The sequence below is a fragment of the Pristiophorus japonicus genome, chromosome 10 (genome assembly GCF_044704955.1).
Source record: "Pristiophorus japonicus isolate sPriJap1 chromosome 10, sPriJap1.hap1, whole genome shotgun sequence".
Classification (NCBI taxonomy): Eukaryota; Metazoa; Chordata; class Chondrichthyes; family Pristiophoridae; genus Pristiophorus; species Pristiophorus japonicus.
Genome location: NC_091986.1, coordinates 191,344,361 through 191,372,250, shown reverse-complemented (window position 1 = coordinate 191,372,250; position 27,890 = coordinate 191,344,361). Strand labels below are relative to the sequence as shown.

The 27,890-nt window shown below is 43.2% G+C and overlaps 1 protein-coding gene across 1 annotated transcript in view; it reads right to left on the bottom strand.

Annotated features, from left to right (window-relative positions):
• mgat4a (alpha-1,3-mannosyl-glycoprotein 4-beta-N-acetylglucosaminyltransferase A) overlaps positions 1-27,890 on the bottom strand; it is a 281,493-nt gene that overhangs the window by 62,921 nt on the left and 190,682 nt on the right. Inside the window, exons 4-7 of the mRNA XM_070892430.1 lie at positions 26,293-26,426; positions 18,587-18,633; positions 13,145-13,258; positions 6,473-6,548 (exon numbers count right to left, since the gene is read on the bottom strand). Coding sequence (XP_070748531.1) covers positions 6,473-6,548; positions 13,145-13,258; positions 18,587-18,633; positions 26,293-26,426 — 371 coding nt within the window. The remainder of the gene's footprint in view (positions 1-6,472; positions 6,549-13,144; positions 13,259-18,586; positions 18,634-26,292; positions 26,427-27,890) is intronic.

The window sequence follows — 27,890 nt, the reverse complement described above, 5'->3', positions numbered from 1 at the left end:
TTCTTCCTGCATCTAACCTGTCCAGTCCCGTCAGAATTTTATGTTTCTATGAGATCCCCTCTCATTCTTCTAAATTCCAGTGACTATAAGCCTCGTCAATCCAGTGTTTCTTCATATGTCAGTCCTGCCATCCTGGGAATCAGTCTGCTGAACCATTGTTGCACTCCCTCAATAGCAAGAATGTCGTTCCTCAGATTAGGAGACCAAAACTATACACACTATTCAAGGTGTGGCCTCATCAAGGCCCTGTACAACTGCAGTAAGACCTCCCTGCTCCTATACTCAAATCCTCTCGCTATGAAGGCCAACATACCATTTGCCTTCTTCACCACCTGCTGTACCTGCATGCCAACTTTCAGTGACTGATGTACCATGACACCCAGGTCTAGTTGCACCTCCCCTTTTCCTAATCTGAACTATGACGGTATTTTACACTTCCATTCTTCAAACATGCACTTTGCTGTACAAAAGTACCTCAGACATATAGACAAGGGCCTGATTTCAACTCTGAGATAGTCACCATGCACAACTATGGTATTCTCAGTGATACATATAAATAAAGTCGGCCTACCATGTATTTTGGTTTTCTTTAAAGGTTTTTAAACTGATTTTTAGAATATTATTTAGTCACTGCCTAAACCTAATTCCACATGGATTGTGGTGCAATATGACATTTAAAATGAGTGGGCCCAACCAACATTAGCAAATACATTCTCTCCTCTCCTCCCTTCCACCCCCCCCCCCCAAAAAAAAGAGGTCTGTTGGGATATAAAACAAAATCGGAAAATGCTGGAAACACTCATCAGTCAACATTTGTGGAGAGAACAGAAAAGTTGACATTTCAGGATGTGTACTGACAAAGATTGAGAAGAGCCTTGATGTGATGAGACAGCCTTGATTGACCCCGATCCGAACATGGAATGGGTTTGTGGTGGATCCGTCAGTCAGGATCACAGCTTGCATGTCACCCTCCATCTCACCCTCAGCAAGCTCCCTGCTGGAGTTGAGCTAAATTACAGGACAAACGGGAATCTGTTCAACCTCCACCGCCTCCAGGCCAGATCCAAGGTCGTCCCATCCTCTGTCATCGAATTACAGTACGTAGACGCCGCCTGCGGCTGTGCACACTCAGAGGCCGAACTCCAAGTCATCGTCAACATCTTCACCGAGGCATACGCCGAACATTAAACATCTATAAGACAAAGGTCCTCTACCAACCTGCTCCCGCCATACAGCACTGCCTCCCGGTTATCAAAATCCACAACAAGGCCTTGGACAACATGGACCATTTTCCATACCTTGGGAGCCTACTGTCAACAAGAGCAGACATAGATGATGAGATCCAACACTGCCTTCAGTGTGCCAGTGCAGCCTTCGGTCACCTGAGGAAGAGTGTGTTTGAAAACCAGGACCTTAAATCCAGCACCAAGCTCATGGTCTACAGAGCAGTAGTGATATCTGTCCTCCTATATGGCTCAGAGACATGGACTATGTACAGCAGGCACCTCAAAACACTGGAGAAGTACCACCAACACTGCAAATCCATTGGCAGGATAGACGCACCAACGTCAGTGTCCTCGCTCAGGCCAACATCCACAGCATCGAAGCACTGACCACACTTGATCAGCTCCGTTGGACAGACCACATCATCTGCATGCCCGACACGAGACTCCCACAAGAAATGCTCTACTCGGAGCTCCGACACGGCAAGTGTGCCCCAGGTGGACAGAGGAAACATTTCAAGGATACCCTGAAAGTCTCATTGAAAAAATGTAATATCTCCACCGGCACCTGGGAATCCTTGGCCCAAGACCGTCCAAAATGGAGGAAAAGCATCCAGGAAGGCGCTGAATACCGAGTCTCTTCGCCGAGAGCAAGCTGAAGCCAAGCGTAAACGACGGAAGGCGCGCACGGCAACCCAGACACCCCACCCTCCTGTTCCTTCAACCACCGTCTACCCCACCTGTGACAGAGACGATAGGTCATGCATTGGACTCTTCAGTCACCTGAGAACTCATTTTTAGTGTGGAAGCAAGTCATCCTCGACTCCGAGGGACTGCCTATATATGATGATGTACTGACAAAGGGTCCACACAAAACATTACTTGTGTTTTCCCCTCACAGATGCTAACTGAGCTGTTGAGTGTTTCCGGCATTTTTTGTTTTAATTTCAGATTTACAGCATTCGCAGTGTTTTGCTTTGGACTTAAGCGCCTCATTTTGTATGCTGATCTAAAGCAAAGGTTTGAGGGGTTAAACATGTAAACCGGAAATGAAGTGGGGGTTGTTTTGTGTTGCTTACTCACTAGGACGTCAGGGAGTCCTGATCAATGGTCAACAGAGAGTTTGGATTCAATATAAACTGCTGTACAGCACACCAAACAGCTATATTCAGATAGTTTTAGTCACAGACATTAACACATTATTAAATAGGCAGGTTTTATTGACTGCTTTTCAATTTGCTCCTGAGCTGACGGTTATCACTTGCCCACACGGTTTAAATGCAAAATTAGTCTTTCAGATTACAGTAATGGCTCCTCTGGGCTCTCCAGCATCTGATGGCGCCTTTAGCAAAGTGTCACATGACTCTTCACAGGAGCGGTATCGAACACGGAGACACACAAGGAGATACAAGGACTGATGACCTTGGAAAGTTTAGTCAAAGAGGTTGGTTTTAAGGAGCGTCTTAAAGGAAGAGAGAGGGGTAGGGAAACAGAGGTGTTTAGGGAGAGAGTTCCAGAGCTTAGGGCCTAGGCAGCTGAAGGAATGATTAAAATCAGGGATGTGCAAGAGTCCAGAATTGGAGGAGCTCCGAGATAGGGAGGGACGAGGCTGCAGAGGGATCTGAAAACAAGAATAAAATGTTTTAAAATCGAGGCGTTGCCGGACTGGGAGCCAATGTAGGTCATATTCAAATGTTTTGATATACGGGCCCAAACTGGTCACTAGGGGGGAAAGCTGCCCCAAAGGACCTACATGCAATTCTAACGATGACTCGGGCAATATTTCAGCAGAACTTCACTTACAGTACACATCACTATCTCTGTTTGAGGGAACATAGCTAAACGCAGTCCAACAATTGGACAACATCTTATCTTCAGACTCATCTCTATATAAAGAAGTATTTCATCCATTGCGGAAGGCCTGCTCAGCTCTCTCAGGAAACATGTATAGGATCAACACTGCTTCAAAATCAAGTAGAACTTAAAATGGATAAGGCAATGGTTCTGTAAACTCTTCCATATAGGTGAGAAACTTAAAATGTCTGCAGTAGCCACATCAAAGATCTTGAAAACTTCCTTTCCATGGCCTTCGCACCATCATGCAATCTAATCGATGACAAAAATGCCAGACACCAAGTACCTGCTCATGCATAGCAATCAAGGCTCAACCGAGAAGATCTGGACTCATTTTCAGATGTCTAATGTCAGCTGAAAGTAAGTAAATGTTTCCATGGAGGATGGTTCCAATTGTTAGAAATATAGCCCCGTTTGCTGCATGGAGGCTGGTAGCACAATATAATTCGTCTGGGCACACCCCTACTTTGAAGCTAAACTTATTGAAGCAACAGAAGAGCAAAAATAAAAGAGTAAGGCAAGGGGAGGGGAAAAAAGAGAGCAAAGGGAAAATTGTCAACCAGACGACAACAAGCTCTGAATTCACCTGCACCAAGTGTAGTCATAATGGCTGCTTGTATCATCATCATCATAGGCAGTCCCTCGGAATCGAGGATGATTCCACTCCTGAAGTGAGTTCTTTGGTGGCTGAACAGTCCAGTACGAGAGTTACAGACTCTGTCACAGGTGGGACAGACATTCACCGAGGGAAGGGTTGGGTGGGACTGGTTTGCCACACGCTCTTTCCGCTGCCCGCGCTGGTCCTCTTCACGCTCTCGGCGTTGAGATTCGAAGAGTTCAACGCCCTCCCGGATGCACACTCTCCACCTAGGGCAGTCTTCGGCCAGGGACTCCCAGGTGTCAGTGGTGATGTCGCACTTTACCAGGGAGGCCTTGAGGGTGTCCTTGTAACGCTGGCTCGTTTGCCGTGAAGGAGCTCCGCATAAAGCATTTGCTTAAGGAATCTCGTGTCTGGCATGCGAACCACGTGGTCTGCCCAGCGAAGCTGATCGAGTGTGGTCAGTGCTTCAATACTGGGAATGTTAGCCTGAACGAGGACACTAATGTTAGTGTGCCTGTCCTCCCAGGGGATTTGCAGGATCTTGCGGAGACATCGCTGGTGATATATTGCCAGTGACTTGGTGTCTTCCATACATCGTCCATGCCTCTGATCCATACAGGAGGGCGGGTATTACTACAGCCCTGCAGACCATGAGCTTAGTGGTAGATTTGAGGGCCTGGTCTTCGAACACACTTTTCTTCAGGCGGCCGAAGGCTGCACTGGTGGCTGTGTTGAATCTCCACATCAATGTCTGCTTTTGTGGACAAGAGGCTCCCGAGGCTAAAGTATGGCTGCTTGTATATCGATTGGTAAACCTTACGAGACCTTTTGAGAAAAGACGCACCATCCCAACCTGACCAATTTAATATCCTATTTCCGACAGACAAACTTATTAAGATGTTTTTTTTTTTTTAAAAAGATTGGGTTGCCTTTTGAGTTATAACTGTCATACTAAACACTCAATTGGCATTACTTCAATTTGTAGTTTTTTGGCCTCCCTGATTATTGTGATATGGTGACCTCGTATCTGTACAATTTCTAAATTTGTCTGTACTAGTTTTTAAGCGTACATAGAATTTTCCAATGATCAACCATACATGCAAATTTTCAGTGAAATGTACAATGACTGAATTATTAATGCTCGAGTGACTATCATTGCAAATCAACAACAATGATTGCATAACTGCTAGCACCACAAAACAAAATATTTCACACAAGACTGAAGCAGTATGTAGCACAGATAACAGATTCCCTCGAGTGAATCAAAGTCTACATTCTAATCTCTGTATTAAAATTGCTGGTGGATGGTACTCAAGAGTTTAGACCATTTTAAACCCTCAATTCGATGGTTACGTTGTAATTACTGACAGATATCCATTAGTCTCTGTTTAAGAAACACATTCATCTGCTAAACTCATGGTAATAAACCTTCCATATAAACTCCATCACAAAGACTTCCACCTCCCATAACATCACTTCGTCTGTCCTGACCTCTGCCCATCTGTTGCTGAAACCCTTATCCAGGCCTTTGTCAGCTCCAGACATGACTATTCCAAATGATCTCCTGGACAATCTCCCACGCCCCACCCTCTAAGCTTTAGCCGATCCGAAACTCTGGTACCCTTATTCTAGCAGGACGCCAAGTCCCGCTCACCCATTACCCCTATTCTCGCTGACCTACATTCCTCGTCCCACAACGTATGAAATTTAAAATTCTCATCCTTGTCTTTAAAACCTTTCATGGCCTACCTCCTCCATTTTTCTGTAACCTCCTCCGACTGCAACCGCATCCCCCCCTCACCAAACGCTCCGTTCCTCTGGGCATTGCAAATCCTTTCATACACATGCCTTTAGCTACTTAGACACCACACTTTAGGATTCCATCCCTAAACCCTTTCTCTCTTCCTTTAAGATTCTCCTTAAAATCCACCTCTTTGAACATGCCTTTTGTCACCCCTCTTAATATCTCTTTCTTTGGCTCAGAATCGATTTTTGATTACACTTCCGTGAAGGCCTTGGGACATTAAGGGTGCTATATAAATGACAATCTCTAACCCTCTACACCTTTCTTTCTCTCTCTCTCTCTCTCTCTCTCTCTATGACTCCCTTTAAAACCTAACTCTTTGAACAAGCTTTTGGTCACCTGCCCTAATCTCTCGTTATGTGACTCAGTGACAAATGCTGTCAGATAACGCTCCTGTGAAGTGCCTGGATATTTTATTTCGTTAAAAGACGCTACATAAATGCAAGTTGTTGCAGCTGTAAGGATAGCGCTTTGTTCAGGGTGAGCCTACCTTCAAGATCAATGCCTATCCTGCTTTATGTATCAATACCCAAAAGTGGGTGAAGGAGTCACGGATTTCCATTCATACCACACGGAAACCAACTGTCAGGAAATGTGCAATAAATGTCTTGAGACTACTCTCTGTCCCTAGCATCTGCTCAACACACAAAGATTGGAAAATCCGTAGGCGGTGAAATTGGAGCTGCGACCCATGTTTTACTGCAATGTGGCGATATGCATCCATGCTGCAATGTGTTGCTTCATCACACCAGCAGAAAGAGCCATGACCCCAAACCCATCCTGCATACCCTGCCAGTAGCTGGACAATGAGCAGTGTTGGCACTGTAATGTATGCTCACAGGTGCATACATTACAGGCACTAGCCTGGGAGAAAATCTTCTATCTCCTACCCACCCTTTCGACTGAGGGAAGACATGTGGCACCAGGAAACCGCGAAGGAAAAATAAAAGTGACTTTTGAAAAGTGCAAGCGTACCACTCGGATAAATACCTGAACATAATAAATCCCCTTTTTTTGGGCGTACATCATAAGGAAGCAGTAATCCAAATTCTGTTTTGTTCGCCATCTGAAAAATAGCACACAAGCAGCTTCTGAATGAACAAGCAGGTTTATAAACTGATAAAAGGTACATCATTGCAACACAACAAAAATAAAATCAAGTGGAAAGAAACGCTAGATGTGTTTTTAATATAATAATTTACTTGGTGCACGTGGAAAATCATATTTGAAGAACTTCCTCAGAGAAGTCAGCATCCACGTGAAGTAGTCAAATAGTCCCATCAACCTCAACAATTCCAGTGTGTGTTAGCTAGCAAGGGCGGCAGTTTATTTTAATCTTCTTTTACATGAATCAGGAGCCATCTTGTTTGCTTCCAACCAAACAAATCTTTGTTAAAGAAGCTTCCAATCCATTTGCAGGCAAACAGATGTACTTAATGGTAATTCTCATGATTGGGGCTGGCTGCACCATTCTCTTAATTTTTTGTGGAAGCAAGAGATATCAGAGGTACTATCACAAGACTCTTCTATTGGCACAGAGCCTTGTTATAGCCAAGTGTGGGTTGAAGAATCGAGGCTGTGGTGTAATGCGCCATATCGACCAGTGCTCACATGGAGCCCAAATTTGCCCAGGGGTTGCTCCGTTTTTTTGGAGCAACTACATTTTTTTTTGGAGTATTTTAAAAATTGCAATTCTGCCCATTTAATTTGCTCCAGTGTAAGTGAGTTAGGTTTTTTTTTTTAAGTTTCTTTTTTTTTCCCCAAAAGGTGGGCGTTACCAACCACATATGCCTGTTTCGGCCATTTAAGCAAGTTTAGACAGTTAAAAGTTACTCCAAATTAACTTAGGCCAGCGTATGTGGTCACTTGTGGCCGCACAAAAAAACCTTGCGGTGAGTTAAGAAATCAGCGCAGGTAGCCAGAGATGCGGGGGGCTGGGGGGAGAAAAGGGGGAAGGGAAGTGAGAGGACCTTACAATGCACTAAACACCTTCACAACAACTTTAAAGAAGCACAAGTACATTTAAAGCACCAAGCACGAAACAAAGCACAAAAAATAAGCATTCAATAACAAATAAAAAATACAAGGAAGCTGAGAGGACCTGCACCTAGCACCAAGACTTACAAAGCACTAAACAACTTGATTAAAAATGGATTGTTAAACTGGCAAATATATTATAGCAAGTTCTGTAAATAAGAGTTTCGGCCAAACTATTTTACAGAATTCCTTTTGAAAGCAGAAGAGTAAACGTGAATGTAAATCAAACAAGAATTTAGGACCATATAATTAATCAATCAATCAATCAATAAATAAATAAATAAATAAATAAATAAACAAACAAACAAACAAACAAACAGAAATCCTACCTTCAGCGGGCCGGCTATGAGGGAGCCCATTCGGCCAGGGCTAGGGGCGGCGTGCTTCGGGCCCCTCCCACACAGCCTGCAGAGCACACACACAGATTCTGGGGGCGAGGAGCTACTGCACATGCGCGCACACTCTAGCACGGTTTTCAGCGCCGGGACCTGGCACCGCCCCCCACCCCCGGCTCTGTTTATCCAGCATGGCCCTAGCTCCGCGCCCCCCCCCCCCCCACTGCTTGTGCTGCACCACGCCAAAGCCTACGATGTTCCATGGAGCAGGGAGAATACAGGAGGTAAATTTGCGCCACGTTTTTAGTTTACAAAATCGGCGCACCTAGGCAAACTTGAGCCCATGGTCCCAGGTTGGCAACAAAGCTTCTCATGTAATTCCACACAAGAGCCCTAAAAATAAATCTTTCCAAGTATTTTATGTAATTGAAAAGTCACTAAGTCAAAGCGTGAGCACAAGTACTTCACATTCAAAAGTACTCAGCTGCAGAATTTCTTTCCTCTTTCAAGTAGTTTCAATGATCAATTGACCTGAATCAGGTTTCTTGCATTTCATTATAAATGTGCGCTATAGTTTTGCCATGGGTCAGCCGTCATTATAACCAGCTCGGTTGGTATAAACCTTTGCTGTGGTCCTGGCTGAAATTAAGTTTATGGAGCTCAATAAGATCAACTGGGTAGACAAAGAAAAGCTGTTCCCATTAGCTGATAGTACAAGGACTGGATAGGGGGCACAAATTTAAGTTTTGGGCAAGAGATATTGACCTGGAACTTGTGCCTACGAGGGTGGTGGAAGACGACCAATGATTTCAAAATAGAAATTGGATAGGCACTTGAGGGAAATAAACTTGCATGGCTATGGGGATAGAGCGGGGGAATGGGACTGACTCGAGAGAGCTAGCATGGGCTGAATGGCCTCCTTCTGTGCTGTAATGACTGACTCGCTAATACCCATCTGACAGGTTAGCACTAATTTGTAGGAATTTTAGCTCCTAAATTATTTCCAGTCCTCAGAAAACATACTCCATGATATTATTTCCAGGATTCCATGCTGAACCAATCAAAAATGAGTGTCTGATTTCCCCCCTCCCTCTCCCACAAGTGATGGTAGTGGAAATTAGCTTTTAAAAAAATCTAGAATATGTACCCCAGATAACAGATAACCATTAAACCCTGATTACTAACTGGTGGTGACCTGAAAATCAATTCTAATCACATTATCATAGTGAGCTCCTTGGCCAGTTAAAAGCGTTGATTCCAAAGTGGGTTTACAGGTCTGATAACATTGCAGCAATATCCTGTTGGGCCCTTCAACCTCCAAAAAATTGGAATGAAACTGTCCCAAGTGATTTCCACCTCTGGTGTGAAACCTCAAACTGTCGGGAGGCTCCCAATCTCAACCCAGTTATGCAGCCACTCTAGCATTGCAAAGAAGCTCCTCTATGAATGCACCTTCATTGGGAACCAACTCTTGTTCTTCAGGGAAAGAAGTGTGTCAAAATTAACTTCATAAAATGAATTTAGATTACAAATTGATCTAAATCTAATCAGATCAAAATAAGACTGAATGACATGCATTTTATTTGTGCAAATATGTTAACAAAGCATATAACAAACAATAACCTTAAAAACCTGAGATCGTTTTTAAGACTCCACCTATTTGAATATTTTTAATTTTTGTTAAGATCATGGGCATTTAAAAAAAGAACAAAATTCATCATCCAACATTCACTTGCATAACTGGAGACAGCCATGATGTGCCTCCGCTGGTTCAATCTTACATATAGCCCTGGGAATGTCCTTCGGAGAGGATTGGGTGGCATTATCAATAGGATTTTATGATAGAAAAAGCTGGAGCCTTCCTCGGCTATGCTTTCTGCACACTGACAGGTCGAGGTAATTGTACTTCACCCTAGTTCACCTCTTCCCTGTGAAATGTCTGGCCAACCTAATGATGCTGCCACTGAAGCATTTGATCTGATAGAAAGCCTTGTGCCACAAGTTAATCAAACAGTTTGCCCTGGATACAGTCCCAAGCAGTTAACACCTTGAGCTCAACATAATTCGTAACAGTTGGTGGCATAGCTATTCAAGCATGCTACAAGACCATGATTATGCTGTTTTCACTGCCAGGATGATGTTTTTCATTCCAGTTGCCGGTTTAAGAATTAAATCTAGGGATTGAGACTTTCCAATCTCCAAAATTGTGTCCATACCAACACCTAAAGTTCAATGAGATAAAGCAACCTTTTGTTTAAATAGTCAAGCAACACCCCGGCATTTAAAGTGATTGCGTAACATGAGTAATCGCAAAGTCCAAATCTGTCTGTGACTAATTTAATCATGATCAAATCGGATTTCAACAATTGTGATCAGAAGATTTAATGCAACTAATATTTCAATTCATATTTGAAAACAATTTTAGAAGATTCAAAACTATTACAATGCCCATACTTCTAAATAAAGCCATGTCGCAGGAAACAGAACGCATTCTAAAATACTTTACCTCCTCCTATCTTTTGCAAATACAACTACTGAGAATGCAGCCGAGTTGCAATGTTCACAAGGATAGAAATGCAAATTGATCATTAAAATTAGATTTCCTAACACTTTGATTTGAGTGTACATTTCACCTCAGAACACCCAGATTGTCTAGTTTCTGTTAATGGTTTTGGAATAAATTGGGAAAGTTAAAAGCATGCTCTGCTGTGTTAATTTAATTCGGTTTTATGACATCGTGTCTGGAACTATTCCCCTTCCTCTTTCCCACCCCGAGAGAGAGAAACTTGTGCAGCTAATGTCACTCAACACCATACAGTCATTTCACACAGACACCTGCCTCATGTTGCAGTAGATACACAATAACCCCACCCCTCCAAGGACACTAAAATAGATTAACAGGCACAAATGGAAAAAATGACATGGCAAATATAAAAAACATAGGCAAGCCTTGAGAAAACAGAAAATAAAGAGGAAAACAATGGGGGATGAAATTGGCCTGCCAGCATGAACTGGGTTCAGGGATAGTTTCCTGCACTCGATATTGAGCCTCAGTTCTCATTTAAATTAGACCAGTGAGCTGCGGTTCAATTTCGGGAAAGGGTCCTGAAACTAGCATTAGGCCCGCTATTTGCATATGCGGATTTCAGCCGCGGGTCCTGGACAGCTATACTTCAGCCTTTACCAATATGGCAGGTGGTACACTTCCAGCGCACAATGTGCGGCCACCATTTTGGATACTTAGGTGCCCGTTTTATGCCTGTGAAGCAGGCTCAGCATTAACAAATTTCAAGACTAAAGTCTCTACTCACATAATCCATCCTATTCCCCCCCACCCCCCAGGATCAACTTCTGCACAAATTAATCCCCACCCAAAAATACTTAAATAATTAAGCACATTTGCAAACTGTTTTTAATATACAAACTGCACATGTTGCAGAAATGGAGGAAACAGAATCCAGTTGAGCATTACCAAAGTGGGCCGATATAAAATGTACAAGGAAGGCAGCTTCACTCAACTATTTTATCAAGTCAAGTATCGACTACTTAACAATTCAGAGCAACAAATTATATAATTTTAGACAATTGTTTCAATATCCACATAGCATGTGAAATCTATTATTCTAACCATCAATAAGATTATGGCACTGAAACTGCAGAGATGTGATCCCACAGCTATGCTGGAGGTGCTGTTACCTCTCCCCACCCCCTCCCCAAATAAATGAAGTCTTCCCCCTTTCAAAAGGGGGATGATTTAAAAAAAAAACTCACTTAACCTTCAAGGTTCCAGGCCTTTTCCACAGCTTGGACTTTCTAGTAGGGCACACTTGTACACTTCTGGAGGCTGGTATACCTCCATCGAACTAGGTGTACCAGTCTCTAACCTTATGCCAGCTCCCACTAAGGTTTGTGAAGCGGGAAGGGGTCCCAGTGTAAGGAGTTCCTGCCACTGCCCCACCGTCTTTGCATCACTGGTCTTGTATCAGGCAGTAGAGACTTCCCCACCCACTCCCCTTACAAAGCCAAGTAGGAATTCCCAGCATAAACTGGGACCCAGTGGATCCAGGCCAAGGCCTATTTCCAGGGCCCTTTTTCCCCAATCTTTCCAAAGTTGGAGCAGGAGAAATGAGCAAATTTGGCGTCTTACTTTTGTTCAACTTCCTCTCCCCTGATCACCCGAAGTCATAGTAGACCATAGTTTCATTCGCACCAGAAGACCCATGACATCTCTCTAAAGCAGCCACTTTTAATTCGGAGAATGAGTATCGGCAGTCGATTTACCAGGAGGGACAGCACATCGAAGCCCAATCTTGTGTGTGAGTTGCAGGTTAGGACATCACTTTCCAACAGGGGTCACTGGATAGCAATCAGAAGCAAATATCCTGCCTGATTTCGACAGTCATTAGCTGGAAATAACTTAGATCCCAGATTCATAATAACTAGATTGCAAAAGTCAGCTTTGGTCACAAGGTTGTTGTATCTTTGACAAACTATTTGTACAAACAAAATGGAGAGAGAGAAACTTGAAGAGCAAGTTCCTAAAAGTGGGCTTTGAAGGCAGATTTACAGCTTTGCTAAAGCAGCTTTGTAAAATTTAGCTACAAAGCTAGACCTCTCGATCTTGATTTCATTTAAACAAATGCCTCCAGGTTTTTATTAATCTATACTGCATTGGGTTGGAGGTTTTCTTTTATTTGTACTCCTATTTGTAATCTTTGTTGCAGAGTCCTTCATATTTAAAGAATGTTGTAAAATATTTCAACAGAAACTATAGAGGTCTGCTTTTAAAAGAACAGCCCACAGCTGCTTGAATTTCAAGGTTGTGTTTTTTTTTAAAAACACACAACTACAGCCATTCAAAGCTGATATGTCCAGGAATGTTACTCTGGCAAACATATATTTGGCTTGGCTGCTTAGAAGGCAGACATTTACTGCGGAAATACAGTACTGATTAGATTAATAAGGAGCACTATTATTCCCATAAGCACATTACCTAAATCTGCATGTCTGCAATGTGACAGCAGCAACTCTGATGTGGTGAGAACAAGTATCATTTTTTTTAAATAAATGTACCAGAACTTTCAGACAAACTTGTACAGCCACGTCCAAAAAAATCTTACTGGCCATCACAAATACTCAACTGCTTTGAATAAAGGAGCATCATTTTGCATCAATACCTTAGAGGCTTGATCCATCGATCAATGTTTAGTAGTCATCGTGACTACTTGGGACTCGTCAATTCATTGACGGACAGGAATGCACAGATCTCGCATTTCAAAGCAGGGCTTACCTGACTCGCTCTTTTGAATCTCCAAAAGTTTCCTTCAGGTTTGTCAAGTCTGGGTAGTAAGCAGGAGGCGGCGATATGACTTCTATTAACCCCGAATTGATTTCTGTGGAAAATCTGTCACCAAACCAAAACAATATTTGTACAGAAATAAAAACTTGTGCAATGACTTATTTTGTTCAATGCTTTGCTTATAAAAACGTAAATCGAATTTAAGCTGGTTATGAAGCAACTCTGACTCCATTCACCCGACACATTGTAGCAACAGAAATTTAAAAGAAAAATATGATTCATCCCAACCAAATCTCATTTGATCTCAATGCTCCCAACCACCAGTATAGGAATTGACCAGTTCGAGGAGACAGCGGCCTATAAAGGCCCAGCAGTCGGGTGTCCGGGGAGTTCGAGGAGGCGGGAGTTCGAGGAGACAGCGGCCTACAAAGGCCCAGCAGTCGGGTGTCCGGGGAGTTCGAGGAGACAGCGGCCTACAAAGGCCCAGCAGTCGGGTGTCCGGGGAGTTCGAGGAGACAGCGGCCTACAAAGGCCCAGCAGTCAGGTGTCCGGGGAGTTCGAGGAGGCGGGAGTTCGAGGAGACAGCGGCCTACAAAGGCCCAACAGTCAGGTGTCCGGGGAGTTCGAGGAGACAGCGGCCTATAAAGGCCCAGCAGTCAGGTGTCCGGGGAGTTCGAGGAGGCCAGCTGGTGCAGCTGCAGCAGGGAGGCAAAAAAGAAGTAGAAAGAAATCGAAAGGCGACATCACAGCCAAGGGGGTAAGTGATTGGTAAGTAGTTTTTCTTTCTTTTCTTTATCAGTAAGTAACGTTTTAGCACTGTTGTTGCCAAATTAAGTTAATCTAAGGGTTAAGTCATGGCAGGTGAGCTCAGACATGTTATGCTCCTCCTGTACTATGCGGGAAGTCAGGCATGCTTCCGGTGTCCCCGACGACTACATGTGCGGGAAGTGTGTCCGCCTGCAGCTTCTGACGGACCGCATTGCGGCACTGGAGCTGCGGGTGGATTCACTCTGGAGCATCCACGATGCTGAGAATGACGTGAACAGCACGTTTAGTGAGTTGGTCTTACCGCAGGTAAAGGGTACACAGCCAGATAGGGAATGGGTGACCAATAGCAAGAGCAGTGCAAGGAAGGTAGTGCAAGGGCCCCCTGCGGTCATCGCCCTACAAAACAGATACACCATTTTGGGTACTGTTGGGGGAGGGGGATATGACTCATCAGGGGAGGGCGGCAGCAGCAGCCAAGTTCATGGCACCGTGGGTGGCTCTGCTGCACAGGAGGGCAGGAAAAAGAATGGGAGAGCTATAGTGATAAGGGATTCAATTGTAAGGGGAATTAGATAGACGCTTCTGCAGCCACAACCGAGTCTCCAGGATGGTATGTTGCATCCCAAGAATGTCTCGGAGCGGGTGCAGGGCATTCTGAAAAGGGAGAGTGAACAGCCAGTTGTCATGGTGCATATAGATACCAACGATATAGGTAAAAAATGGGATGAGGTTCAATAAGATGAATTTAAGGACCTCATCAGTAGTAATCTCAGGATTGCTACCAGTGCCATGTGCGAGTCATAGTAGGAATCATAGGATAGTTCTGATGACTACGTGGCTTGAGGAATGGTGCAAAAAAGAGAGGGATTCAAATTCCTGGGACATTGGAACCGGATCTGGGGGAGGTGGGACCAGTACAAACCGGACGGTCTGCAACTGGGCAGGACCGGAACCAATGTCCCAGAGGGAGTGTTTGCTAGTGCTGTTGGGGAGGAGTTAAGTTAATATGGCAGGGGGATGGGAACCTATGCAAGGAGACAGAGGGAAGTAGAATGGGGGCAGAAGCAAAAGATAGAAAGAAGAAAAGTAAAAGTGGAGGGCAGAGAAACCTAAAGCAAACAGGGCCACATTACACCAAAATTCTAAAGGGGCGAAGTGTGTTCGAAAGACAAGCCTGAAGGCTCTGTGCCTCAATGTGAGGAGTATTCGGAATAAGGTGGACAAATTAACTGCGCAGATAGCAGCTAACGGGTATGATGTAATTGGCATCACGGAGACATGGCTCCAGGGTGACCAAGTCTGGGAACTCAACATCCAGGGGTATTCAACATTTAGGAAGGATAGACAGAAAGGAAAAGGAGGCAGGGTGGCATTGCTGGTTAAAGAGGAAATTAATGCAATAGTAAGAAAGGACATTAGCTTGGATGATGTAGAATCGGTATGGGTGGAGCTACGGAATACCAAGGGGCAGAAAACGGTAGTGAGAGTTGTGTACAGGCCACGACATAGTAGTAGTAAGGTTGGGGACAGCAACAAACAAGAAATTAGGGATGCATGCAATAACAGTTATCATGGGTGATTTTAATCTACATATTGATTGTGCTAACCAAACTGGTAGCAATGCGGTGGAGGAGGATTTCCTGGAGTGTATTAGGAATGGTTTTCTAGACCAGTATGTCAAGGAACCAACTAGGGAACTGGCCATCCTAGACTGGGTGATGTGTAATGAGCAAGGACTAATTAACAATCTTGTTGTGAGAGACCCCTTGGGGAAGAGCAACCATAACATGGTAGAATTAGTTATTAGGATGGAGAGTGACACAGTTAATTCAGAAACTAGGGTCCTGAACTTAAGGAAAGGTAACTTTGATGGTTCGAGGCATGAATTGGCTAGAATAGACTGGCAAATGATACTTAAAGGGTTGACGGTGGATAGGCAATGGCAAACATTTAAAGATCACATGGATGAACTTCAACAATTGTACATCCCTGTCTGGAGTAAAAATAAAACGGGGAAGGTGGCTCAACTGTGGCTAACAAGGGAAATTAAGGATAGTGTTAAATCTAAGGAAGAGGCATATAAATTGGCCAGAAAAAGCAGCAAACCTGAGGACTGGGAGAAATTTAGAATTCAGCAGAGGAGGACAAAGGGTTTAATTAAGAGGGAAAATAGAGTACGAGAAGAAGCTTGCCGGGAACATAAAAACTGACTGCAAAAGCTTCTATAAATATGTGAAGAGAAAAAGATTAGTGAAGACAAACGTAGGTCCCTTGCAGTAAGATTCAGGTGAATTAATAATGGGGAACAAAGAAATGGCAGACCAATTGAACAAATACTTTGGTTCTGTCTTCACGAAGGAAGACACAAATAACCTTCCGGAAGTACTAGGGAACCGAGGGTCTAGTGAGAAGGAGGAACTGAAGGATATCCTTATTAGGTGGGAAATTGTGTTCGGGAAATTGAGGGGATTGAAGGCCGATAAATCCCCAGGGCCTGATAGTCTGCATCCCAGAGTGCTCAAGGAAGTGGCCCTAGAAATAGTGGATGCATTGGTGATCATTTTCCAACAGTGTATCGACTTGATCAGTTGCAATAGACTGGAGGGTAGCTAATGTAACACCACTATTTAAAAAGGGAGGGAGAGAGAAACCGGGTAAAATTATAGACCGGTTAGCCTGACATCAGTAGTGGGGAAAATGTTGGAATCAATTATTAAGGATGAAATAGCAGCGCATTTGGAAAGCAGTGACAGGATCGGTCCAAGTCAGCATGGATTTATGCTTGACAAATCTTCTGGAATTTTTTTGAGGATGTAACTAGTACAGTGTACAAGGGAGAACCAGTGGATGTGGTGTATCTGGACTTTCAAAAAGGCTTTTGACAAGGTCCCACACAAGAGATTGGTGTGCAAAATCAAAGCGCATGGTATTGGGGGTAATATACTGACGTGGATAGAGAATTGGTTGGCAGACAGGAAGCAGAGTGTCGGGATAAATGGGTCCTTTTCAGAATGGCAGGCAGAGATGTGTGTAGTGCCGCAGGGCTCAGTGCTGGGACCCCAGCTCTTTACAATATACATCAATGATTTAGATGAAGGAATTGAGTGTAATATCTCCAAGTTTGCAGATGACACTAAACTGGGTGGTGGTGAGAGCTGTGAGGGGGACGCTAAGAGGCTGCAGGGTGACTTGGACAGGTAAGGTGAGTGGGCAAATTCATGGCAGATGCAGTATAATGTGGATAAATGTGAGGTTATCCACTTGAGGCAAAAACGCAAAGACAGAATATTATCTGAATGGCGGCAGATTAGGAAAAGGGGAGGTGCAACGAGACCTGGGTGTCATGGTTCATCAGTCATTGAAAGTTGGCATACAGGTACAGCAGGCGGTGAAGGCGGCAAATGGTATGTTGGCCTTCATAGCTAGGGGATTTGAGTATAGGAGCAGGGAGGTCTTACTGCAGTTGTACAGGGCATTGGTGAGGCCTCACCTGGAATATTGTGTTCAGTTTTGGTCTCCTAATCTGAGGAAGGACGTTCTTGGTATTGAGGGAGTACAGCGAAGGTTCACCAGACTGATTCCCAGGATGGCTGGACTGACATATGAGGAGAGACTGGATCAACTGGCCCTTTATATATTGGAGTTTAGAAGGATGAGAGGGGATCTCATAGAAACATACAAGATTCTGATGGGACGGGACAGTTAGATGCGGGTAGAATGTTCCCGATGTTGGGGAAGTCCAGAACCAGGGGACACAGTCTTAGGATAAAGGGTAGGCCATTTTAGGACTGAGATGAGGAGAAACATCTTCACTCAGAGAGTTGTTAACCTGTGGAATTCCCTGCTGCAGAGTTGTTGATGCCAGTTCGTTGGATATATTCAAGAGGGAGTTAGCTATGGCCCTTACGGCTAAGGGGATCAAGGGGTACGGAGAGAAAGCAGGAAAGGTACTGAGTGAATGATCAGCCATTATCTTATTGAATGGTGGTGCAGGCTAGAAGGGCCGAATGGCCTACTCCTGCACCTATTTTCTATGTTTCTATGTTTGACCAGGTGATTTCAATGCTGGCTAGTGAACTCAAAATTACACCAATGTTTGCAAATCTTACACAAAAATGAAACTTTTACATTGAGTTTTACAGTAAATAAAGACGGATGCTTTCCAATAATTACCAAAAAAATCATTAGCTACCTCGGCTCTAATTAAAAAATTTTGAATATGAGAAATTTCACTATCGCGTCATTTGAAAAAGCCCAAACTCTTTTGGTTGATCATTTCAAATCAAATCGACTGCATTGATGGTACCCATGACTTCCTCTCCACCCTCCCAAAGCACCAAGTGGCTGGCCAGAAAAACTATCATTGCATATTCAAAGTAATTTTTCAAAATAAATTGTCTGTTTGATAGACAATGCACATCCAACAGAATTGAGACGCCGAGGATTATATCCATAGTTAACAACAGACTAAGACACAGTGCTCTCAACTGTTTAAGCAAATAGAGGATAGGTATTCAAAAATGTCAATACAAACTATGAAGAAGTTATCTTCCATTTATGCAGAAGCTAAATAATTTACAAACGTCAATAGCAATTCAGGCATAATTGATGATAAACTGAACCTACGTCTCCAAGATACTGCATTGGGAATCTAGTACTACTTACTCTTTTTCCAGACTATCCAGAACACTATGAACATGATCGAGATCAGTCTGTTGAAACAAAGAAAAAAATCTATTGCAATGAGTTGCTTTTTTTCCAATTGCCTCGTGGGTTCCACATGCAAGTTCATTGTACCAAAGGAATGCAACTTACTCTCAGCTTCCCACACCATTTAGATCAGTCGCCATGAGGGATGCCTTTAAAATATGGCTCCATTTAAAGGAATCACTTCCACAGCTGGCCCAAGAATGAGAACACCTGGCATGACAAGGGACCAAGAGGAACCAGTGTGTTGTACTATAAGAGACAGAACTAACCAACTGCATCACCCAGTTATCTACGCTATTTCTGTTCCCACCTGTACCATCTTCAATTCCAAAATAAATTAAGAATATACTGTCAAGTTACACAAGTGCAATTTGCTTCCTGAAACAGGACTGGAACCATTTTCAAGATTGTTTTTTTCCTCTAATAAAAAGGAAAAGAAACTAACTTTACAAAAGATTATACTTGTGCACATTCTCAAGTGACATTTGGAGTGTCTGGAGGCAACTACATGTCAAGGGCAATTACTTCATTTGTTACACTAAACTATCAGGAACAGAGCAGTTTAAGTGTAAGTGGTTGGGCGTTGCATTGTGCAGAAACTTTAAAAACACAGTAACCATCAACAGAAAGTCACAAAAAACACATTCCTCGAACAATTTCCCTTCCATCACATTATGTAATGTCAGAAATCTTTCTCTTCCCAGCCTGCCATTCGGACCTCCCTCTGTGGCAGTGGCAGCAGCATCCAGTGACTGGTTTATAAATAACTCGACGGGTTCCATAAAACACATCCCGGAGTCTGCATGAAAGCTGCAACAATTGCTGGTATCAAAGAGCATTAATAAACTGCTCAAGGCTTTGCTCTTACGGCTCAGGAAGTCCATCTGAACTCCTGAAGAGAGTGATTTAATTCATGCCACAGAATGAAGCCTTGTAGTTTGCTGCTCTGTTTGCACAAGCTTCTTATTCATGCTCACCACCTCCTCTAACTTTGCAATTAGCAGCCCGAGCAGTCTTGCCAGCCAACTATCTCGACTAGTCTCCTTGCATTTCATCTTCCTTTTTCCAGTGGTCCATTTTGATCTACCGAGTCTTGCTGTTCATGTTGCCATGTGTCACTATGCCCTCCAGCTGTTTTTCCTGCTCCCTACTTATTTCTCGTCACTCACCCAGGTTCTCTCTTTGAAATCCCATCAGTAGTCCTATTGTATTTATCTTGCGGCCCTTTCCTACAATTCCCCTACTGTGCCTCAGCTGGGTGGTAATGGTGTCACAGTGCAGACATAGCAGGTCCACAGTGAGAGGATCTGCACTGTCAGTCTGATATTAGAGCCTGGGCAGGGGGAGAAATGGTGCACAGTGCTGTGCAACAGAGCAGTTTGATCAGGAAGATGGACTACGCAGACAGGGAGAGAACAGCGACATGGAAGCTGGAGCAAGGCTGGTGTCCTGTCATCTCTCAATCAGGACCAGTAAAGTCCTGGGTGGAGATGTCAGTGAGGCGGAGACTGAGAGGGTGCACTGGAAAAGTAACATTTCTCAATTAAGGTGATTTCAACTGTGGCAGTTAGTCCACTTTGAAACATTCAGTGGATTTAAATAATTCTAAATGCTCTACATCAAGCGGAGAGAGGACAAGATTGGGACAGTGACCAAGTACGGATTTAGCAAGAAAATTGTGTTGTGTTGAGCGGTTGCTAAATGAGGTTTAGTTACCTTTTAAAACGAGTAGAACATAAAATTCAAGAATGGCAGGGCATCTTTTGCACTACATTGAATGTATGATAACCAGCCTATGTTGTACGATTCCTACACCAGCTCATTGTAATAAGAAAATATGAATCTCAGATCTTGGAGAATTGGTAATAGTCAGGTGGCCAAAGCTGAGAAAAATAAAAAAGTGGAAAGAAAGATTTGCATTTATATAGCACCCTTTATGACCACCGGACGTCTCAAAGCACTTTACAGCCAATGAAGTACTTTTGAAGTGTAGTCACTGTTGTAATGTAGGAAATGCGGCAGTCAACTTGCGCACAGCAAACTCCCACAAACAGCAATGTGCTAATGGCCAGATAATCCGTTTTTGTGATGTTGATTGAGGGATAAATATTAGCCAGGACACCGGGGATACCTCCCCTGCTTCTCTTCAAAATAGTGCCATGGGATCTTTTACGTCGACCTGAGAGCAGACGGGGCCTCGGTTTAATGTCTCATCCAAAAGATAGCATCTCCAACAGTGCAGCACTCCCTCGGCACTGCACTGGGAGTGTCAGCCTAGATTTCTGTGCAGGAAGGCAAAGGAAGCTGAGAGAAGGTTTGCAAACAGGGGAAGGGAGCAGCACACAATGTGGTCACAGGAGGGATGAGGAACGTCAACTGCTGTCTCACCAGAGCAGATATCCTGTCAAGCAAATGAAGTTGAGGAGGTGCCTATGAAAGCCTCAAGCACAAAGGAAGATTCCAGTATCAGGCAGAAAGGGAAGGGATATCAGAGGAAGAGCAGAACATTATTGATACCAGGCAATTCCATTCTTCGATACGTAGACAGGACGATTTGCAAACCTGGGCATGAGAACCAAGGATGTTGTCACTCTGGTGCAAGGGGATTTCAACTCAACGGTGGATGATCTGAAGCCTGTTTTGTTATTGTAATCCACATTGGGGCCAACGACATTGGCAGGTGCAATACTTCACAATAATTTCAGGGGGCTTGGAAAAAAGGACAGAGAAGGACAGTACAGTAATCTTCTTTGAAATACCATAAGTGCCATGTGCAGCAAGACAGGCTAGGATACAACACATGCAGGCTAAAAGGTGTGATGTAGAGAGCAAGGATTTAGGTTGCTAGGGAACCGAGGTGCTTTCTGGGAAAAGGGAAGCCTGCACCAACTGAATGGCTTTCAAATAAACAGAAGAGGGACAAAGTATTGTCAGTAAGGGTAGATAAATTAACGTAGTAGTTATTTAAATTAGGAACTTAAAGGACGCTGGGAAGGTTCAAATAGGAGGAAAATGAATTAGCGGAGAACCACAATACAAGAAGCAAAACCGATTCACAAGCAAAATAAGTAACAGCCAGCACAAGAATAAATCAAAACACAAAATGGGACAAAGATAATAAAGGAAGTGTACACAAATGATAGAAGACTCACAGCAAAAATGGCAAATTTAGGTTAGTGCATAAATAATACATGCAAATCATAAGCCAAGTGAAATCCTGGCTGGAGAGAATATGACATTGGAAGGGTATAAACCGTTTAGAAAAGATAGGTGCAGGCGTAGAAGTGTAGCATTTTACATCAATGAAAGCAAAGGTACAGGAAAAGCAAGACAGAGGGAACTGAATCAGGATTAAATGAGGTAAAGGAGGAGAACTACTGGTGAGAAATCTCGAGAGATCCAGACCAAACAGCGGATAGTGACGAGATATTTCACAGGAAAGTAAGGAAAGCATCCAGCAAAGGCCATGTTTTCATGTTGAAGAGTACCAGAGCCAGCACTGAGCCCAGCATGACTCCCCTTCCAGCACCTCATCACTTGAGAACATAAGAATTAGGAGCAGGAGTAGGCCATTCAGCCTCTCAAGCCTGCTCTGCCATTTAATAAGATCATGGCTGCTCTTCGACCTCAACTCCACTCTCCTGCACTATCCCCATATCCCTTGATTCTCGTAATATTCAAAAATCTATCAACCTCGGTCTTGAATATACTCAAAGACTGAGCATCCACAGACCTCTGGGGTAGAAAATTCCCCAAATTCAGCCCCTCAGTGAATACATTTCTCATCTCAGTCCTAAATGACCGGCCTCTTATTCTGAGAAATGTGTAACTACCCAAATATTAAATGGAGTTTGGATAGTGCTATAGTAGAGAGTGTCAGGAATTTCCTCCAGAAGTTGTCTATGATAAAGGATCAATACAAGGGAAAACTCCGTGTAAAAGGACTGCTGGAAGAGCTAAGCAAGCATATGAAGTGAGATTTGTGCCCCTTGAGGGAATAGGAAAAGCGAGAGAGTATGGGGCACTGGCTTCATAACAGATGCAAAGATCAGTGACATTGTGGATACAGCTGAAAGACTGAGACACTTAATTCAATATTTATGAGTAAAGGAGAGAAGCAAAGTGAATATTCCAAGGCAGTCAGACTGAAGTGTTTAATAAAATTGATATTGCTGTGTTGGTAGCTAGATACTTGAATAAGATCAAAGTAAATAATGTACTCGGGCTAGATGAGATTCATCCAAGAGTACTCAAGGGATGAAAGCATGCATCGACAGAACTGTTCACAGCAATATTTTAGGGGTTCATTAGAAACTGGGGTGACAGCAGAGGATAGGAAATGGCAAATACATCGGAGATTTAGGAGAATTGGAGTAACGATAGACCAGTTCGTCTCACATCAGTAACAGGGAAAATTCTAGAATCAATTATCAAGGACAGCGTAGCGGAGCACTTAGCAATACAAATAACATGGTTTCTCTCCAATGTTCCTGGAGAACGTTCAATTCCTAGGGGCAAAGGAGAAAGAAGTAAATCTTGTAAACTAACTGAGTAAGAGTCAGCGTGGCTGACAAAAACAGTGTCATACCAGAGCAATTTCATAGAATTTTCTGGTAGAGTAACAAAATGATGTTTAAGCAAAAGTAGACAGGTAACAGAGCGCAGACATAATCAAATTCCCAATCCTTTGTAGCTTACACCAGAGGATTGGAGCTGAACATTGCACTGAAGATGCACTGAAGCTGGGAAATCAAGAAAGACCAGTGCCCAACATCAGGGTAGCTGGCAGCACTGTGCAAGAGAAGAGGTCAGCTGTGACGATGAGACAGGACCGGGGCCAGGAATGGACAAGGGAGAAGAGCATCTGCCATTACTTCAAAACAAAAATCTCCCAAGTCCCCATTCTTCTGGTCATGGTTCTCATGGACCAGATGAGATTACTGTGAGGGTAATGGAGGTAACTACACACAGTTCCCATGGATCAGAGAAAGCCTGGATCACTTGATGCCCATGGACCAGATTGGTAAAAGCAGACACCACTGCATAGTTTTCACAGGCCAATCACATATAGTTTCCAAGATTTAATGTTCCAATACATTATATACATACAAATATGAATACAAGCGTCACTAATAAATCCAATAGGGAATTCAGGAGATACTCCTTTACCTAAAGAGTGGCAAGAATGTGGAACGCGCTACCATAAGGAGTAGTTGAGGCAAATAACACAGATACTTTTATGGGGAAGCTCTATAAGCATGAGGGAGAAACGAATCAAAGGAGAGGCTTAGATGAAGAGCGTGGGAGGAGGCTCGTGAGTTGTGCTGAATGGCCTGTGTCTGTAGACACAACGTAACTTGATGCAATAGTTACAACCACAACCAAGTGATAGTCCCTACTCGGTAACATCGTCTTTTATAAAATTGCATGCACCTCCTGCCTCTATTTGTAAGTGGCCTACACCAGGTCTCCAACAACATATTACTTGCCCAAAACTAGTAGTTTAGTTGTTAGCATGGATAAGGTCACGGCATTTCAGGTGAATTCATTGCCAAGGGGCTGTGCTATCAAATCACACTTAGCTACTTTGCGCTATGCATGTTTTAAAAGCTTCCCTGGTTGGTCATTAGTAATACAGTCATGTCAGGAAAAAAAGCACAAGAGAAAAAATTGGTAATGGTTGCAAAAATGCCTCTAACGGAATAAACAATTATGAGACGATTGTGGAAGTCTGAGGAGAAGTAATCAAATCTGACTAGAGACATCAGGGCAAACTTTGTGAGGTGAGGCTCCTGGAATGACTCAAAGCAAGCTGCTAATCGAGAGACGCTGACCTCCACACCTGATTTCCCAATTCATACTCCCTTCCAATGAGGCTCTACCTCATGAGATTGTGGGTTCAAGTCCCACTCCAGGGACATGAGCACAAAAGTCTAGACTGAAGCTCCAGTGCAGTACTGAGGGAGCTCTGCACTGTCAGAGGTGTCGCCTTTCAGATGAGACATGAAACCGAGGCCCTGTCTGCTCTCTCAAGGGGAATCATAAAAGATTCCATGGCACAATTTCGAAGACGAGCAGGGGAGTTATCTACGATGTCCTGGCCAATATTTATCCCTCAATCAACATCACTAGAAAAGAGATTATCTAGTCGTTATCACATTGCTATTTGTGGGAGCTTGCTGCGCGCAAATTGGCTGCCGCGTTTCCTACATTACAACGGTGACTACACGCCAAAAGTACTTCATTGGTTGTAAAACGGTTTGAGACATCCGGTGGTCGTGAAAGGCGCTATATAAATCCAAGTCTTTCTTTCTTTCTTTGTTTTGCAAAATTCACCCTGTAATATTTAATTTAATACAATTCACTCTAATGACGTGGACGTCATGACCAAGCACAGCATTTATTGCCCATCCATGGTTGCCCTGATATGGGCTGGAGTCGCATATAGGCCAAACTGAGTCAGGGCTGCAGGTTTCTTTCCCATAAAGGAGATCAGTGAAGCAGTTAGGTTTTTATTGACAATCTGACAGCTTCATGATTACTGATGCCAGCTTTTCTTTTTTTATTTCCAGGTTTGTCCAAATGGAAACCAAATTCAAATTCTCAAACCATCATGATGGGATTTAAACTCTCCTTCTGAGGATGTAGTCCAGGCTAGACCAGTAACATAAGCAGAAAACTACCATACCCTATGTCATTGTTTAAAATATAATGTACTCAAAGCTAAATGCTGACTGTTAAAATGTGCATGAAGATAGAACATTTAGTTTGCAGAACAGGAAAAAATATTAAGATGGCTGGATCAGAAATCTTCCAAATTTCATATACATTCTTCACACCTATGAGCTTGGGACTAAGTCCATAATTTACATAAGATGCATGACTCCTCACCTTCTTAAAATAGTAAAATAAATCTCAGAACAAATAGCGTGAAGAATAAAGAACTTCACATCCCATCTCATTGCTGCCCAACTGGTTGAGTTGGTGTGCACGCCGAGCACAAGCCAGCTGGTTTGACTGCAGCCAGTATAAAAAGGTATGTATTTCGTTCTTTCAAGAACTCTAGAAAGTGACAGGGCAAGCAAGGAGCATTTGAAATCTGATAAAGTATGAGTATGGATATTACAACAGGATAAAACAAAAATTAAGAACTGGTTTCCGGTTCAGCACCACCACAATTGCAAAATTCTCATCCTTATTTTCAAATCCCTCCATGGCCTTGTCCCTCCCCATCTCTAATCTCCTCCAGCCCCACAACTCCCCCGAGATGTCTGCGCTCCTCTAATTCTGTCTTCTTGAGCGTCCCTGATTATAATCGCTCAACCATTGGTGGCCGTGCCTTCTGTTGCCTGGGCCCCAAGCTCTGGATCTCCCTGCCTAAACCTCTCCACCTCTCTACCTCCTTCAAGATGCTGTTTAAAACCTACCTCTTTGACCAAGCTCATTTCTGCGTAGGCGGCTCAGTGTCAATTTAAAAAAAATCTCTTAAATACTCATGTGAAGCAGCTTGGGACGTTTCACTACATTAAAGATGCTATATAAATGCAAATTGTTGTGGTATTTCAGGAACTGCTATCACATACCAGCATGATTAGAAAACCCAGAAATACAAAAAAATAATTTTGTTCAAAAGCCAAATGTAAATGAGCAAGTATTCTTACCTCTCCTATAAATACCACTATTACACAATCTAACTTTTCTTCAGGAGACAGTTTATCCATTAATGAGTGAAGTGTCTCTGCAAGGTAGGACTTCACTTTCCTCTTCACAGTGGGAATCCCCAACACTAAGGACACTAAAGGCAAAAGAAATTCACAGATAATTAGACAAAAATGATTGTAGCAGTTTGTTTCACATCATAAGGAATATAACTGAAGGGAGAAACAAAAAGAAATAGATTGAAACAGAGCACAGTTATGTCCACATTACAAAGCCTGCCAGATGAGAAAGGTTTTATTGCAATGCACTGGAGGTTTCCCTTGCCTCAAAGAAGAAAATATTAAAGCGCCACTCTGAGGGTTTCAGGTTGCGAACACAATCCTTCGTTCAATAGAAAATTACTACCAAAACAATTGGTCTGCGTAAATAAACAGAGTGCTGGAAATACTCAGCAGGTCAGGCAGCATCTGTGGAGAGAGAAGCAGAGTTAACGTTTCAGGTCGATGAACTTTCGTCAGAACTGGAAAAAGTTAAAGATGTAACATATTAAGCAAGTGCAGGGGGAAGGAAAGGGGGAGGGGAGGAAAGGTCTGTGATTGGGTGGAAGGCAGGAAAGATTAAATGACAAAAGCTATTCGATAGTACAAGCAAAATGGTCTGCATAAGTTCTGTTACTTATCAAGAAATAAAGGGCTCAAGTTTCTGCCTGAGTTGCTCCTATTTTTTTAGAAATTGCAATTCTTGGCATTTAGTTTGCTCCAGTTCTAGTGAGTTAGAACAGTTTCATTTTAGAACAGATTTTTTTTCCAAAAGGAGGCATGTCCAGCCACTTACGCCTGTTTTGCAAGTTTAGGCAGCGAAAACTTACTCCAAACTAACTTAGAATGGAGTAAGTGTAGATTTTTGTACGCTCAGAAATACCTTGCCTACACTTATAAATCAGGCGTAGGGAACGAGAGATGGAGGGGGAGGGGGGGAGGAGGAGGGAAGTTTACGAACATTAAACACTTCACTTTTACAAATTAAGAGCCATCATCAATAATAAGTGATAAATAAATCAATAAATACATTTAAAAAAAGTAAAAAATAATTTAAAAAATCAAATAAAAAAAATTAAGTTTCTACTCATCTACTGCAGCACTGGGAGCTCACCAACTGGCCCCTCCCCCCCACCCAGTGTCTCACTCTCTGTTTCTGACAGCGTGGGGTGGGGGAGGGGGGGGAAAAGAGAGAGAGAGAGAGAGAGAGAGAGAGAGAGAGAGAGAGAAGGGGGGGGGGGGGGAAGAGAGAGAGAGAAGGGGGGAGAGAGAGAGAGAGAGAGGAGAGAGAGAGAGAGAGAGAGAGAGAGAGAGAGAGAGAGTTTAGAATTCTGACGGGGTTAGACAGGTTAGATGCAGGAAGAATGTTCCCAATGTTGGGGAAGTCCAGAACCAGGGGTCACAATCTGAGGATAAGGGGGAAGCCATTTAGGACCGAGATGAGGAGGAATTTCTTCACCCAGAGAGTGGTGAACCTGTGGAATTCTCTACCACAGAAAGTTGATGAGGCCAATTCACTAAATATATTCAAAAAGGAGTTCGATGAAGTCCTTACTACTAGG